The sequence below is a fragment of the Hylobates moloch genome, unplaced genomic scaffold, assembly GCF_009828535.3.
Source record: "Hylobates moloch isolate HMO894 unplaced genomic scaffold, HMol_V3 SCAFFOLD_5, whole genome shotgun sequence".
Classification (NCBI taxonomy): domain Eukaryota; kingdom Metazoa; phylum Chordata; class Mammalia; order Primates; family Hylobatidae; genus Hylobates; species Hylobates moloch.
The window spans coordinates 89,293,186-89,308,835 of NW_026652280.1; the positions used below are offsets into that span (position 1 = coordinate 89,293,186).

At 42.5% G+C, this 15,650-nt stretch overlaps 1 protein-coding gene across 1 annotated transcript in view; it reads left to right on the plus strand.

Annotated features, from left to right (window-relative positions):
* Positions 1–15,310, plus strand: part of PPFIA1 (PTPRF interacting protein alpha 1) — a 111,628-nt gene extending 96,318 nt beyond the window's left edge. The window contains exons 26-32 of the mRNA XM_058439710.1: positions 3,160–3,335; positions 3,422–3,519; positions 5,862–6,037; positions 7,470–7,538; positions 9,274–9,439; positions 13,298–13,367; positions 14,207–15,310. Of these exons, the coding sequence (XP_058295693.1) occupies positions 3,160–3,335; positions 3,422–3,519; positions 5,862–6,037; positions 7,470–7,538; positions 9,274–9,439; positions 13,298–13,356 (744 nt within the window). The 3' untranslated portion in view covers positions 13,357–13,367; positions 14,207–15,310. The remainder of the gene's footprint in view (positions 1–3,159; positions 3,336–3,421; positions 3,520–5,861; positions 6,038–7,469; positions 7,539–9,273; positions 9,440–13,297; positions 13,368–14,206) is intronic.
* The last annotated feature ends 340 nt before the right edge of the window (positions 15,311–15,650 follow it).

Sequence of the window (15,650 nt, forward strand, 5' to 3'; positions counted from 1 at the left end):
ATATTTTTGGATCTGCCTGAGGGCTATTGATCTATAGTTTTGTTACATCTTTGGTTTTGCTCTCAGGATGATGCTGGCCTCATAGAATGAGATATGGTGTTTCAAACTTTTTTGGAACACTTCTTGTAGAATCGTGGTTATTTATTTATTTATTTATGTTGATAAATGTTTGGTAGAATTCACCAGTGAAGCTATCTTGGGTAGAGATTTTCTTTTTTGTATGTTAGAAGATTTATGATTACAACTTTAGGTTCTAATAGAGATACGTATTACCTGTTTCTGAGAAGCTTTGGTAGTTTATCTTTTAAGAAATTTGTCCATTTCATCTAAGTTGCTTAAAATTGTTCACAGTATTCCCTTATTTTCTCAATGTCTATTGAATCTGTATTGATGTCCCCTCTTTGTTGTCATTTTGGTTTTTTTTTTTTTGAGACAAGGTCTTGCTGTGTTACCCAGGCTGGTCTCAGACACCTAGACTCAAGCCATCCTTCTGCTTCAGCCTCCTGAGTAGCTGAAGTTACCGACATGTGCCACCATGCCTGGCTGCCAGCTTTTACTCTTTTTTTTTTTTTTTTTTTTGAGATGGGGTCTCGCTCTGTTGCCCAGGCTGGAGTGCAGTGGCTCAGTCTCGGCTCATTGCAACCTCCGCCTCCCGGTTCAAGCAATTTTCATGCCTCAGCCTCCCAAGTAGCTGGGATTACAGGCGTGTGCCACCATGCCTGGCTAATTTTTGTATTTTTAGTAGAGGTTTTGCCATTTTGGCCAGGCTGGTCCCCTCTTTCATTCTTGATAGTGGTGATTTATGTCTTCTGTTTCGTCTTATCCAGTCCGGCTAGAGTTTGTTAATTTGATTGATACTTATGAAGTACTAGATCTTCATTTCACTGGTATATTTGCTGTTATTTTTCTGTTTTCTGTTTCATTGATTTCTGCTTTTTTACCTTGTTCCTTCTGCTTGCCATGGATTTCATTTGTTCTTCTAGTTTTAAGTTTTAATTTTTTTTTAATTTTGAGACACAGTCTCGCTCTATCTCCCAGGCTGGAGTGCAATGGCATGATCTAGGCTCACTGCAACCTCTACCTCCTGGGTTCAAGCCATTCTCCTGCCTCAGCCTCCCGAGTAGCTGGGACTGCAGGCATGTGCCACCATGCCCAGCTAATTTTTGTGTTTTTAGTAGAGATGGGATTTCACTATGTTGGCGAGGCTGGTGTCCAACTCCTGACCAAAGGTGATCTGCCTGCCTCGGCCTCCCAGAGTGCTAGGATTACAGGTGTGAGCCACCGCACCAGGCTAGTTTAAGTTTTTAAAAGCAGACTCTTGGATCACTGATTTTCGAGGTCTTTCTGCATTGATAATCCTTTGACATGATTTTTGCTCTCAAGGTATTGTTTTAATTGTTTCCCAAAATTTTTGAATTTAAAAAAAAATTTTCTTTAAATTGAAAATATTTTCTGGTGGGGCGCAGTGGCTCACGCCTGTAATCCTAGCAGTTTGGGAGGCCGAGATGGGTGGTGGATCACTTGAGGTCAGGAGTTTGAGACCAGTCTGCCCAACATGGTGAAACCCCGTCTCCACTAAAAATACAAAAATTAGTTGGGTGTGGTGGCTTGTGCTTGTAATCCCAGATACTTGGGAGGCTGAGGCTGGAGAATGACTTGAACCCTGGAGGCGAGGTTGCTGTGATCCGAGATCGCGCCACTGCACTCCAGCCTGGGCGACAGAGGGAGCAATTTCCCCTTGTAATTTCTTGATGTGAATTATTTAGAAGTATGCTAATTTTTAAATATTTAATAGGGGGTTCTAGATAGCTTTTTATTATTGATTTCTAATTTCTGTTGAAATCAAGAGAATGTACCTTGATTTCAGTGTCTTTAAGTATGTTGAGATTTGTCTGTCTTCAAGAATACACTATACAGACATTAAAAGAATATATATTCTGTTGTTGGGTGGCATGTTCTATATTCTGTTGTTGGGTAGAGTGTTCTATATTCTGTTGTTGGGTGGTGTGTTCTGTATTCTGTTGTTGGGTGGATTGTTCTATATTCTGTTGTTGGGTGGATTGTTCTATATTCTGTTGTTGGGTGGCATGTTCTATCTTCTGTTGTTGGGTGGCGTGTGCTATATTCTGTTGGGTGGATTGTTCTATATTCTGTTGTTGGGTGGATTGTTGTATATTCTGTTCTTGGGTGGCGTGTTCTATCTTCTGTTGTTGGATAGCATGTTCTATATTCTGTTTTTGGGTGGCGTGTTCTATCTTCTGTTGTTGTGCGGCATGTTCTGTATTCTGTTGGGTGGATTGTTCTATATTCTGTTGTTGGGTGGATTGTTGTGTATTTTGTTGTTGGGTGGCGTGTTCTGTCTTCTGTTGTTGGGTGGAGTGTTCTATCTTCTGTTGTTGGGTGGAGTGTTCTATCTTCTGTTTCTTTTTGGGTAGGTTTCTGTTTCTTTTTGGTGAGTTTCTGTTTTTTTTGTGGGTTTCTGTTTCTTTTTGTGTGGTTTTGTTTCTTTTTGGGTCGTTTTTTTCAATTTTTGGGGTTTCTATTTCTTTTTGGTGGTGTGTATATCAAGTTCAGGTCAATTGTTAAAGTTTTATTTAGTTTTCTGTTTTTAATTTTTTTTTTTTGTTTTTCATCATTGTATGAGAAAAGTTTTATTTTCAATATAATTGTGATTTGCCTTTTCCCCTTTAGTCCTTTGTACATTTGTTTATCTTTCTCTAAAATATTTTTAATGATTTTATGTTTTGAAAACAAAGTGTTAAAATGTAAACCAACCAGAGATAATTTCAGTGAGCAGTGTTGAATTGAGCCTTCAAACTTGTTCATGAGTCGTGATCAATCTTTGTCACGTTATTATATTAAAAACTATTTCAGAGAGGAAATTTGTAGCCAGTTACAGTTTTTTTTGTAGTTTGATTTAAAAGTTAAATTTATCACAACGAATCATGTATTTTTAATGTTACGATTCCTGTTGTATAAAAATTTTACTAACAAATTTAAAAGGTGAGAAGAAGAGATCAAATTATTTTGCAATTATAAAATTATCATTAGTTTAGCCTTTGAGAATATAGGTAATAGATTAAAAATTCAATTTAAAAATGATATAAACTACTTTTGAGACTTCCTCCATAACTGACCTTTTCCATTTATGAAAAGCAGACACTCGCCTATGGGGACATGAACCACGAGTGGATTGGCAACGAGTGGCTCCCCAGCCTGGGCCTCCCCCAGTACCGCAGCTACTTCATGGAGTGCCTTGTAGACGCCAGGATGCTGGACCACTTGACCAAGAAAGACCTTCGAGGGCAGCTGAAAATGGTCGACAGTTTTCACAGGTAACTTAATGGAGATAGTTCTTACTAATTGGCTAAGATTTTTCACTGTTATCATCTCTAAATCATCTCTCTTTTCTTCCAAATAGAAACAGTTTCCAGTGTGGAATTATGTGCCTGAGAAGGTTAAATTATGACCGGAAAGAACTGGAAAGAAAAAGAGAAGAAAGTCAGAGTGAAATAAAAGGTTAGTACATGACATTTAATTGATTCATTTCAGTCCTACTTGCTGGTGTGTTTGCAGCCTCAGTGACTTCCTATTTTTCAAAAATCAAGAAAGGCTAAATGTAAGTGGAGAAAACTAACTAGTCTAGTGTCATTGCAGAGGAGGGCTGGATGTAGTTTAGTGCTTTTGAGATCCTCTTCCACAGCCAGAGAACTGTTCCCTGTGTTCTCACACATCAGTTGGAGGTTAAATGTCTCTGGCTAGTCATTTCCTATGAGTTGAGAGTTTTCCTTTGGTCATGCCCTATGTACTCCTTCGCTCCGAATTGCTGTTCCACACTATTAGATAACAACAGAGCAAAGCTCACTTGATGATTCAAGTGTGAGAAATACAACCGGGGGCTTATCCAAGGGGTTCAGAACAGGAGAGCGCTGTGCAGTTCTGCTCCCAGAGGGGAAGGAAAGGCAGCGTCCGCATTTCAGCTGGTCCTTGAAGGAGGAGGAGGAGCTGCTTGGGGTAAGGAAAAGGCATTTCAGTTGGAAAACACAGGCCAGGAAGGCATTAGAGGACATGGGACATTAATCCAGAAGATGTGGAGTTGGTTCTCTTCTCTGTTGGGGAGTCTGTCATTCGGTACTCAAATTTATTTGTTTGTTTATTTATTTATTTATTTATTTTGAGACAAGGTCTTGCTCTGCTGCCCAGGCTAGGCTGGAGTGCAGTGGTGTGATCACAGCTCACTATAGCCTTGAACTCCTGGGCTCAAGTGCTCTTCCTGCCTTAGCCTTCCTAGTAGCTGCTGGGACTACAGGTGTGCTCCACCATGCCTGGAATTTTTTTATTTTATTTTATTTTTTTGTAGAGACAGGGTCTCACTGTGTTGCCTAGGCTGATCTCGAACTTTTGGGCTCAGGCGATCCTCCCACCTTGGCCTTCCAAAGTGTTGGGATTACAGGTGTGAGCCACCACACCCAGTCAGAATTTGCTTTTAAAGTTAGACAGTAAACATTAAGCTCAAAGTAATGACTCCCAGAATTCCTGGAATGCAAGGAAGGCACCAATAACAATAATGATAAGAAAAGGCCAGCCTTACTAACAGTGAGTAGGTGCCAGGTGGTGGTGTAAGCACTCGGGTTGCTTTCTTTCATCTTTACCTTAGCCCTGTCAGTCTAAGTGCTGTGTTCATCCCCACTTTATACTAAGAAAGAAACTAAGGATAAAAATATGGTTGGGAGATGGCCCAGTTGAAGGGAAGTTTACTTGTGATTGAGTTAATGTGAATCAGGAGAAAAGTCGTTAAGTCGACATTTATACAGTGTGTGTATATGTATGGACTTTCATCCAGAAAAGGGCATTGGAAATGAAATATGTCCATCTGTTTTGTTTTCTGTATCTATTTTACATCTTTTTCCAATAGACAAAAACTGTCTTTGGAAGTGATTGGTGATCATCTGCATATATTTTTAGAGTGGCTATTTTTAGATCTAATAGAGCAAATTGAATAATTTGTTAATTTGCATAAGATATTGTGGCCAGGCATGGTAGCTCATGCCTGTAATCTCAACACTTTGGGAGGCCAAGGCAGGAGTATTATCTGAGCCCATGAGTTCAAGACCAGCCTGGGCAACATAGTGAGACCCTGTCAGTACAAAAAAATTAGCTGAGCTTCGTGACACACGCCTGTAGTTCCAGCTCCTCAGGAGGCTGAGGTGGGAAAAATCACTTGAGCCCAGGAGGTTGAGGCTGCAGTGAGTTATGATGGTACCAGGCTGTATCCAGCCTGGGTGACAGAGCAGGACATTGTCAAGAAAGAGAGAGAGAGGAAAAAAAAAGATTTTCTGCAAAGTCTCTAATATGCTGGATGATATTTTTTAAGTTTCTCTCATTTTAAAATGAGACAAAGACTTCGAGATTAGAAATGAGAGGTTTCTGTTGAATTGAGCAAAGTGTTCATATTATTATGAAGCCAAGTCCATCCGTGATGAAGTATTTTGGAAGACTCTTCAGTCTGTGTGTGAAGCATGTTTATACATGTTAGGTATTCAAGTTCTTGCAGTCCTCTGGCTTCTGATCCCTGGATCCTCATCATCTTCTTTTCTCTAGAAATAATAACTTCATTCCTCTTGTGCTCACTGGAAGGATGAGTTCTCTAATGGGAGAGTCTCCCTGAGAGTGGAGCAGGGCCAAGACACCATTGTCTCAGTGCAGCAAATGGTTGTCTATTTAACAGTGTCTCCCAGCACTTTTCTCAGGAGCCGAAGGATTAGGAACCATGGTAGGAATCTTTCTCCTGCATTACAGGGTACATGTGATAAAGATGGCTTTCTGAAGCCACTTTTATAATTGTCTTTATTCTTTTACAGATGTGCTTGTTTGGAGCAATGATCGAGTGATTCGCTGGATCCTGTCAATTGGCCTTAAAGAATATGCAAACAATCTTATAGAGAGTGGTGTTCATGGAGCACTTCTGGCCTTAGACGAAACCTTCGACTTCAGTGCACTGGCACTGCTGTTACAGATCCCGACGCAGAACACACAGGTGACGCCAAACCTGGCTGTGTCTGTACTCACTGTTCAGTTGGCACCCTGATCATAGACAGCTAGTTATTCAAATAGAAAGAAAACTTTAAAAAAAAACAAAAAACGAAAACCTGCGACAACTGGTTTTTTTTTTTTTTTTTTGGTTTATTGTCTTTCCCTTTTCTGTTGGAAGCATGAGAGTCCTGCAATAAACCAGATAAGGAGGATCTTTCATTCCAGCCCATGTGCCTGATCAGAAGAGTGACATATATTTAGTTCTTACATGGAAAGAGAAGTGTTCTTAGGTGTGCCACATGAAGATTTTATTAATTTTGTTTTTATGGGTAATTGCCTTATGCAATTCTTTTTGACTCATGGGCTCATTTGAAAAACAGGGAACTTTTATTCCTCTACAGAACATTGAATATGCCAGGCGAGGTGGCTAATGCCCACAATCCCAACACTTTGGGAGGCCGAGGTAGGCATATTGCTTGAGTCCAGGAGTTTGAGACCAGCCTGGCCATCATGGTGAAGCTCTGTCTCTACAAAAAAATACAAAAAATTAGCCGGGTGTGGTGACACATGCCTGTAGTCCCAGCTACTTGGGAGGCCAAGGCAGGGAGATCACTTGACCCAGGAAGTGGAGGTTGTGATGAGCTCCACTTGCGCCACTGCACTCCAGCCTGAGTGACAGAGTGAGACCCCCATCCCAAAGAAAAAGGAAAAAAAAAAAAAGAACATTGAATATCTTTTGCCAATACCCCGACCAACCCACACAGGACACCCTTGTTAATATGACTCCGAGGATCATGGATCCCTTTCTCAGAAGCCCATCCATAGACTCCACATTAGATGCCCTGATTTAAAATATTATTATGGTTCAATGTAGTCATAGCAGTGAGGGAGCTGTTTTTTTGTTTGTTTTGAGATGGAGTTTTGCCCTTGTTGCCCAGGCTGGAGTGCAATGGTAAGCGCTTGGCTCACTGCACCTTCTGTCTCCCAGGTTCAAGTGATTTTCCTGCCTCAGCCTCCCAAGTAGCTGAGATTACTGGCACACACCACCGTGCCTGCCTTATTTTTGTATTTTTAGTAGAGATGGGATTTCACCATGTTGGCCAAGCTGGTCTCAAACTCCTGATCTCAAGTGATCTGCCCGTCTCGGCCTCCCAAAGTACTGGGATTATAGGCGTGAGCCACCACACCCAGGTGCTAATTTTTGTATTTTTAGTAGAGACGGGGTTTTACCATGTTGCCCAGGCTGGTCTTGAACTCCTGACCTCAGGTGGTCTGCCTGCCTCGGCGTCCCAAAGTGTTGGAATTACAGGCGTGAGCCACCAGACCCAGCCAGCAGTGAGGGAGTTTAAGTCTTGGTTTAAAAAACAATTATGATGCTAACACCCTTCAAATTAGATTTGATGAAAGTTTTATTTGTTATTCTTTGGTTATTTCAGGCTCGTGCTGTCTTGGAAAGAGAATTTAACAACCTTTTGGTCATGGGGACTGATAGAAGGTTTGATGAAGTAAGTTTTTGGCCTAATGTTCTTTAAATGTCCGAAATGTGTGTAAATGTTTAAATGTGTGCGAAATGTAAGCTGTTATTATACTTGGGACATCACGTAGCTAGGCAGTCTCTCTGGATGTTAGAAGTTAGGCTTTGCTCTTATAAATTTATTAACAAATGAGCCTTTAAAAACTAATACCTGGGCCAGGCGTGGTGGCTCACGCCTGTAATCCCTGCACTTTGGGAGGCTGAGACGGGCGGATCATGAGGTCAGGAGATCGAGACCACCCTGGCTAACACGGTGAAACCCCATCTCTACTAAAAATACAAAAAATTAGCTGGGCGTGGTGGTGGGCACCTGTAGTCTCAGCTACTCGGGAGGCTGAGGCAGGAGAATGGCATGTACCCGGGAGGCGGAGCTTGCAGTGAGCCAAGATCGCACCACTGCACTCCAGCCTGGGCGAAAGAGCAAGACTCTGTCTAAAAGAAAAAAAAAAAAAACTAATACCTGGGCCAGGCGCGGTGGTGGCTCATGCGTGTAATCCCAGCACTTTGGGAGGCCGAGGCAGGAGGATCACCAGAGGTCAGGAGTTTAAGACCAGCCTGGCAAACATGGTGAATCCCCATCTCTACTAAAAAACACAAAAATTAGCTGGGCATTGTGGTAGATGCCTATAATCGCAGCTACTTGGGAGGCTGAGGCTGGAGAATCACTTAAACCTGGGAGGTGGAGGTTGCAGTGAGCTGAGATCGCACCACTGCACTCCAGCCTGGGCGACAGAGAGAAACTCCATCTCAAAAAGAAACCCCCTCCCTGCAAAAAAAGCCCACAAAAGTAATACCTTCAAGAAGGTAGTTTTGTTTTTATTTTTGCTATTTAATTTTTGACATCCCTCAAAAATGGTTTTCACATCATAAAACATTGGTTGCAGCTTAGGAACAGGGTCTTTAAGTTGGGTTTTGGGGACCACTAGGTATCCTACCCCAGTCCAGAGTATACCCCCCATACTCCTGTGCATGGGCGGGGGTGGCGTGTCTTAGAAGTATATTAAAAACACAAAATTTTAATTTCCCCTTAAAACCGTGACTTATTTGTTCCACACGATTAGGAGTCTCTTAATTGGACCTTAAGAAAAGTTGAGTTTGACAGAGAGAATAGAAGACCACCTCTAAAGATGAATGAAGCACTTGTTGCTATATCCGGCATAAGATAGAATTGTTTCTAGCTTAAAAATTGTTTGTAGAGCTGCGTGTGGTAGGGGCACACCTGTAGTTCCAGCTGCTTAGGAGGCTGCGGTGGGAGGATGGCTTGAGCCCAGGAGTTTGAGGTTACAGTGAGCTATAATCACACCATTGCATTCCAGCCTGGGCAACAGATCTAGACTCTGTCTGTAAAAAAATAAATAAAAATGAAAAATAAACTATTTTTAAGGTAAATAAAAATGTATTACGTAGCAAGAAAGTGATGCCTGCAAGGTAAGAAGTAGAACACGATGCTGGGGAGAAGGAGCACATCCTCATGGCCCAGCACCATCCTCACTTTGCCAGCTGAGGCCCAGCCGGACCATCACCATGCCCCGTTTCACGCTGAAGTTCCAGTTTGGGCAGTCTATTCTGTGGCCATCAAGAAGGGATTAAATACATGTGAACAAGAATCCATTCTTGAATTCAGCAGTCATTTTAAAGGATTTAACTTTACATCTCTGACCTTTATTTTTTAAATGAATCTTGTTTTTTGTTCTTTAATTTACCAGGATGATGATAAAAGCTTTAGGAGAGCACCTTCATGGAGAAAAAAGTTTAGACCAAAAGACATTCGTGGCTTAGCTGCTGGGTCAGCAGAGACTCTCCCTGCAAACTTCCGGGTGACGTCTTCTATGTCTTCCCCCTCTATGCAGCCAAAGAAGATGCAGATGGACGGTATGTGATGGGTCGCGTTAACCGTCACTTGTTGGGAGCATGAGCAGCTTTCTGTCTGGAATATTAATAATGATCTAAAACGGCCTGTTTAATATGTTACAAGGCACTTGAGTATGGTTGCATGTCCAAATATGTTTTTAAATTAACTCTAACATTTGTTTATAAAAGTTTAACCATAATAATAGAATTTTTAAAACATTCTTGTCTGGTTGAATCTTAGCATATTTTTCCAACTAATAAAGCTCAATATTCGTCTGTGTTCTCAGAGAGAGACTGAGGCATACTTGTAAATATGTGTCTGTGACAGGCCGTGCTAGAAAGCTCTTTCAGGAAATAGTAGTGTAGTAGTAGCTTCCAAACCACATAATTTACTGCTCTCCACACCAGAGAAAATAACTGAGTACATTTTTAAGAACACACAGTTTCCAGCTTGTGTGAGCTCTGCCTGTCCTTTCTGCCGCCCCTGCTGCTGCTGTTCCGTGCAGTCACATGTCTACCCATTAGAGGGCAGGTAAGGGAGGAAGGTGAACCTCCAAGTCCCCAGTGGAGCGAGGCGGCCATTGACTATGCCAGCCAGAGAGAAAGCATCACCGCCATGATTTCAAGTGCAGTTTGGGATTTTCCCTTTGACAACCACTTTGATTTGAGGTTAACAGTTGACCATGGCTTCCTGACAGGTCTCTCAACTCTGACCTTGTACTCATCTAATGAAAGACAGTGAACAGGTTGAAGAGCCAGGCTGCCTAGGTTTGACTCCAGCTCTGCCGCTAGGAGGTGCATGACCCTGAGCAAGTCATTTAACTACACTGTGCCTCGGTTTCCCCATCTGTAAAATGGTCATCATGGTAGTGTCTTCCTTATAGAGTAGTTGTGATGATTAAATGCCTCGTTCATAAAGCTGGTGAAGTTCTGAGCCCGTGTCAGTGGGGGCTATTTGGCAGCCCCTGTGCTACACACAGGTGCCACTCATGCTCAGTTCTGAGGCCAGTGAGCAGACTGGAGGAAAGGAAGTGGCATTAAAAACTGTGCTAATCCTTGAGGCCAGGAGTTCAAGACCAGTCTGGCCAACATGGCAAAACCCCGTCTCTACAGAAAAAATACAGAATTAGCCAGGTGTGGTGGCACATGCTTGTAATCCCAGCTACCTGGGAGGCTGAGGCACGAGAATCATTTGGACCTGGGAAGCAGAGGGTGCAGTGAGCCAACAGCCTTGACGACAGACTGAGACTCTGTCTCAAAAAAAAAAAAAAAAAAAAAAAAAAATTTTAAGTGCTAATTAGGGGCCAGTCATGGTGGCTTATGCCAGTAATCCTAGCACTTTGGGAGGCTGAGAGGCAGGAGGATCACTTGAGCTCAAGTTTGAGACTAGCCTGGGCAACACAGTGAGACCCCATCTCTACAAAAAAAAATAATAATAATAATTGAAAACTGTGCTAATGGGGTTTTTGCAAATTTTTTGTCATCAGCCCCTCCCATATGTAGGTTCATAAATTTTGTTCTCTATCACCTGTATAAAAATCAAAAGAAAAGTACATTTATATAAAACCTTAGTTAAGCTGGACGCTTTGGGTGAGAATAGCTTACTTTGTGGCATTTTTGGTAAAAAGCTGTATTATTTATTTATTGTTTGCCAGAGTTCGCTGATATACTCGAGGGGGAAAACTCAGTATATCTTTTAACTAGGAACTTTTTATAAATTAGCGTTTTTCTTCCAAGAGTCATGCAGATAATTCTTAGAAAGCGTAACTGTGACTTGGCCTTCAGCTCAAGCTCTGTCACCTGAAGAGTCCACATGAGTGCTTTCTTGTTTTCCTTGTGGCTTCAATTTCAGTTTTCCTTCTGATAAATCGCATTTCCCTTGTAAATGTTAACAGGAATATTAAGAATGAGAGTTTGGATGGATGAAAAGTAAACCTAGGCCAGGCGCGGTGGCTAACGCCTGTAATCCCAGCACTTTGGGAGGCCAAGGTGGGTGGATCACCTGAGGTCAGGAGTTCAAGACCAGCCTGGCTAACATGGTAAAACCCTGTCTCTAGTAAAAATTCAAGAAAATCGGCCAGGCGCGTTGGCTCACGCCTGTAATCCCAGCACTTTGGGAGGCCAAGGCAGGAGGATCACGAGGTCAGGAGATCAAGACCATCCTGGCTAACACAGTGAAACTCCATCTCTACTAAAAATAAAAAAAAATAAAATAAAAATTAGCCAGGCATGGTGGCGGGCACCTGTAGTACCAGCTACTTGGGAGGCTGGGGCAGGAGAATGGCATGAACCCAGGAGGCAGAGCTTGTGGTGAGCCGAGATCAAGCCACTGCACCCCAGCCTGGGTGACAGAGCAAGACTCTGTCTCAAAAAAAAATTTGCTAGTCATGGTGACACATGCCAATAATCCCAGCTACTTGGGAGGCTGAGGCAGGAGAATGGCTTGAACCTGGGAGGCGGAGGTTGCAGTGAGCCGAAATCATGCCACTGCACTCCAGCCTGGGCGACAAGAGCAAAACTCTGTCTCAAAAAGAAAAAAAAGTAAACCTAAAAGGTATAGGGAATTTATTATAAAAAAGACTTTTTACCCTTACATAAATAACTCAGGCACAAGCCTGCTAAAGGGATTATTATTATTGAGACAGGGTCTCACTCTGTTGCCCAGGTTGGAGTGCAGTGGCTCAGTCTCGGCTTACTGCAACCTCAGCCTCCCAAGTAGCTGGGACCACAGGTGCGCACCACCACGCCTGGCTAATTTTTTGAATTTTTTTATAGAGATGGGGTCTCACCATGTTGTCCAGGCTGGTCTTAAACTCTTGGGCTCAAGCAATCCTCCTGCCTTGACCTCCCAAATTGCTGGAATTACAGACGTGAGCCACCGTGCCCAGCAAAATTGATTTTTTTAATTAAGGGAATGTGGGGTAAACTCCAGCAGGTCTCCCAGGCTCTTAGAGTCAGAGGGTTTGTCAGAGGGTTTGTGAAGATCCTCTGTCCTCACCAACAGTCCCAACTGTCTTAACGTCTTTGCTGGAACCATGCAGGATGTTGATAAGTGTTCCTGGTATACCTGTGGGAAAACAAAAAACATAACTGGGAGCAGCCAGTACCTGCTTCCGATTTGTAAAAACTTAAAATCCTGGTTGTTAATGGAAATCAGGCTTACTTATGGCCACACAGTGTGTTTCTTGAACAAGAACCAAAATCTGTGGTCTCTATGATTAAAGTTTCTGGTAGGAACTGAGACTGGGCTTCAGTTTTTAGATCAGCCTTCACCCCACTCCCTGGCCAGTGCCCCACCCCTGCAGCCAGATCTCTGCACCTGCTCTGCTCCTCCCCAGGAGAAAAGGGCACCGGCTTTCCAGACACCCAGCTAGTGCTGGGCAGCAAGGTTCTCTCCCTCCTCTTAGGCTGGCCTTGTACCTGACATCGTTGGCCTCTGCGCTCAGTGGGGCTGGGCAGCATCAGCAGTGCCACTTGGTGTTTCCTTCATGCCAGTGTTAGAGATGGAGCACTTAGGGCAGGGAGAAAGCCCCATTGGTCTGTGAATGCAGAGTTTAGTAAGAGACAAAGGGATCACTCTAAGTAGGGGTCATTTATGCAGATGTACATTTTGAAACTTACTGTACCATTTGGTGCTTGGTATTTCGGAGCAGTGCTCCAGAGTCTCCCGGGGCTCCTTGGGAGCTGGGGAGAGCCACCACTGGGTGACACTTGGATCTCTCTCTGGCTCCATCCCACCCACTCAGGCAGCTCCCCTCAGGTCCCTCCGTAGGCGCTGCTATAGGTGTGAAGATGTGTGTCTACTTGTGCCCTCATGTGATGTTCTAAGACTAACTGCACGCTGTGTTTGCACGCTTCCTCTCGTGGCTGCTGAAACAGGCAATGTATCAGGAACACAGAGGTTGGATTCTGCTACAGTCAGGACTTACTCCTGCTAAAGTCTCCTTTGGTGAGTAGAGAGCATCATAACCCCTAGAGATGGCTCAGAGGCACAGCAGGAGTCATCGGAGCTGCAGTGCCAGACTAGGGGTGTGGACCATGAAAGCCAGTGCAGTTTTGGGGAATTTAAAATATATAGACACAAGCTCTCCGTAGCCATTAAGACAATTTTGTTGTTACAATTGATCATAAAGAGGTTAGTGTGTCCTCTTAAGGAAAAAAAAAAACGTATTTTCACCTTTTCCTTAAACCTGAAAATGCTGACTCATTTTAATTGTCTGTGGATGTCATGGGGGTGGAGTGGGGAGGACAGCAGAGCATGGCAGAGAGTGTCAGGGGAGTCTCTCCTCCTGATGTCGTTATGCACATTGCTGTGATTCCTAAGCTTGCTTTGTTTTAAATACACATTCTTGAATGAAACAAGCCCAAAGTTTTGTGGTTAATTACATATTATATTAAGTGTGACGCTAATAGCCTTTCAGTTTGGAGAGACTGGTTCTTAAAACTGCGGACTCTGGCTGGTGAGTGGCCCGCCCTCTCCTTGCTGTTCTAAGCAATTTTAAGGTCTCCGTTGGAATATTTGACTGGTTTGTTCATCTTTTATTTGTAATTGGTAACTTATAGACGTAAGCCAAAATGAAGTCAGCCAAGGAACTGTCTCATTGATGGGCATAGCCCTTGATGTTCTAGCCAGTGATTCTCAGAGCAGCTACGGCACAGAAAGTGAGGGGTCCTGGAGGGGAGGTGGTCAGTGTCGGGGGGACGTTTGGCCCCCAGCGTCAGAAGTTCCCGTTCGTCAGTATGGCCCGGCCTGTACTGAGTGGTTTTTTGTTTGTGTTTATTTTCCAGTTTACCCACACTACTTCTACAGATGATTACGCAGCATTTGAATCCAACAAAGACTACATTTTAGAATCCAATGGAATCTTTAATCTTGTTAATACTTGTTATATGGACCCTAAGATATTTTATTACAGAGTTTTTAATTAGTGAAAAATTCATGAATACCATAGAGAAAATATTTTAGAATTTAATGTTTCTTATATTTATGTAAACTTATGACTTCATTTATATAGTTACTTACTTTTTCATGTATATCCAGGCTATAAATATCCTTTCAAATCATGTTCTTATACTTAATTTTAGTCTTTCAAATGAATGTACTGTAATGCTTGTATGTATAAATCCTATGAACAAATAGAGGGCTTTTGTAAATTATGCATTTATTGTAATTATCATTAATTTTTTAATGATAAACCATGACAAAGGATTTTACTACGTTTATAAAATTATGACAGAAGCAATGTGCATTATCCTTTACAGACACAGCCTAGCTCTAGAGCAATCATTCTGAAATAAGCATACCTAATTTCAAGCAATTGTTGTATTTTAATGACTGACCTTAACTATACTTTTTCTAGCAAGAAATGCTTTATTCTGCAGCATGAACAGATTTAAAATAGCTGGTGTTAAATATCAGCTCCTAATAAAATGTGGACTGAAAAGACTATCACAACACTATGAGAAGCCGCTAGCACTGGTTAACGCTTTCCTAGCCTAGTCTCTGGATTTGGGGAGCTTGCCTTCAGTGGCTGACTGAGACTGTGAGCTGGGAGCAGTTCTCAGCTGGAGAGACTCGGGATGGGGTAACCTGGGGACCAGCCTAGCCCCTGCACTCTCTTCCCTGCCTCTGCTCCTTGGGAGCTGGTGGAGAGACACCCATGTGGCTCCCCTTAGGGCCAGCACCAAGCAGCACGCTCTCATCCTGCAGTCGGCGCACAGCAGATGAAGGCAGGAGACCCGGAAAGCAGTGCAGTGCAGCTCTCATAAAGGCCTTATTTTTCTTATGTAAATCATCTTTTTACATTTGTTTGTAAACATGTTTAAAGAACGAAGCTAGTGGGACATTTTTAGACTTTGATGCGCTAGCCATTTTGGATTGTGTAAGTTGCAAATGTGGCTTTTACTTTTTAAATGGCATATTAAAAAGCCAGCGAAGTGTGTCAGACCATGGCGTGGTATTTATTGTGCAGCAGATACAGAGATAGGGGCAGCCTGTCTTTTCACAGTTGGTTTCTGCTTTTAATTTACTTGTACAATTCATTGTTACTGTTCTGTTTTTCTATTAATCTTTTGTGAACTTCCTGATTATGTAACAAAGTATGTACAGTCTACTTTTGAACTATTTTTATCACAGTATTATTTATTGCTTTCTTTCAATAAAGTACTGAAGCATTTTCCACTGCCAATGAAGAATACTGAGAATAAGCTCTAACTAACTGTTTTGGAAGGC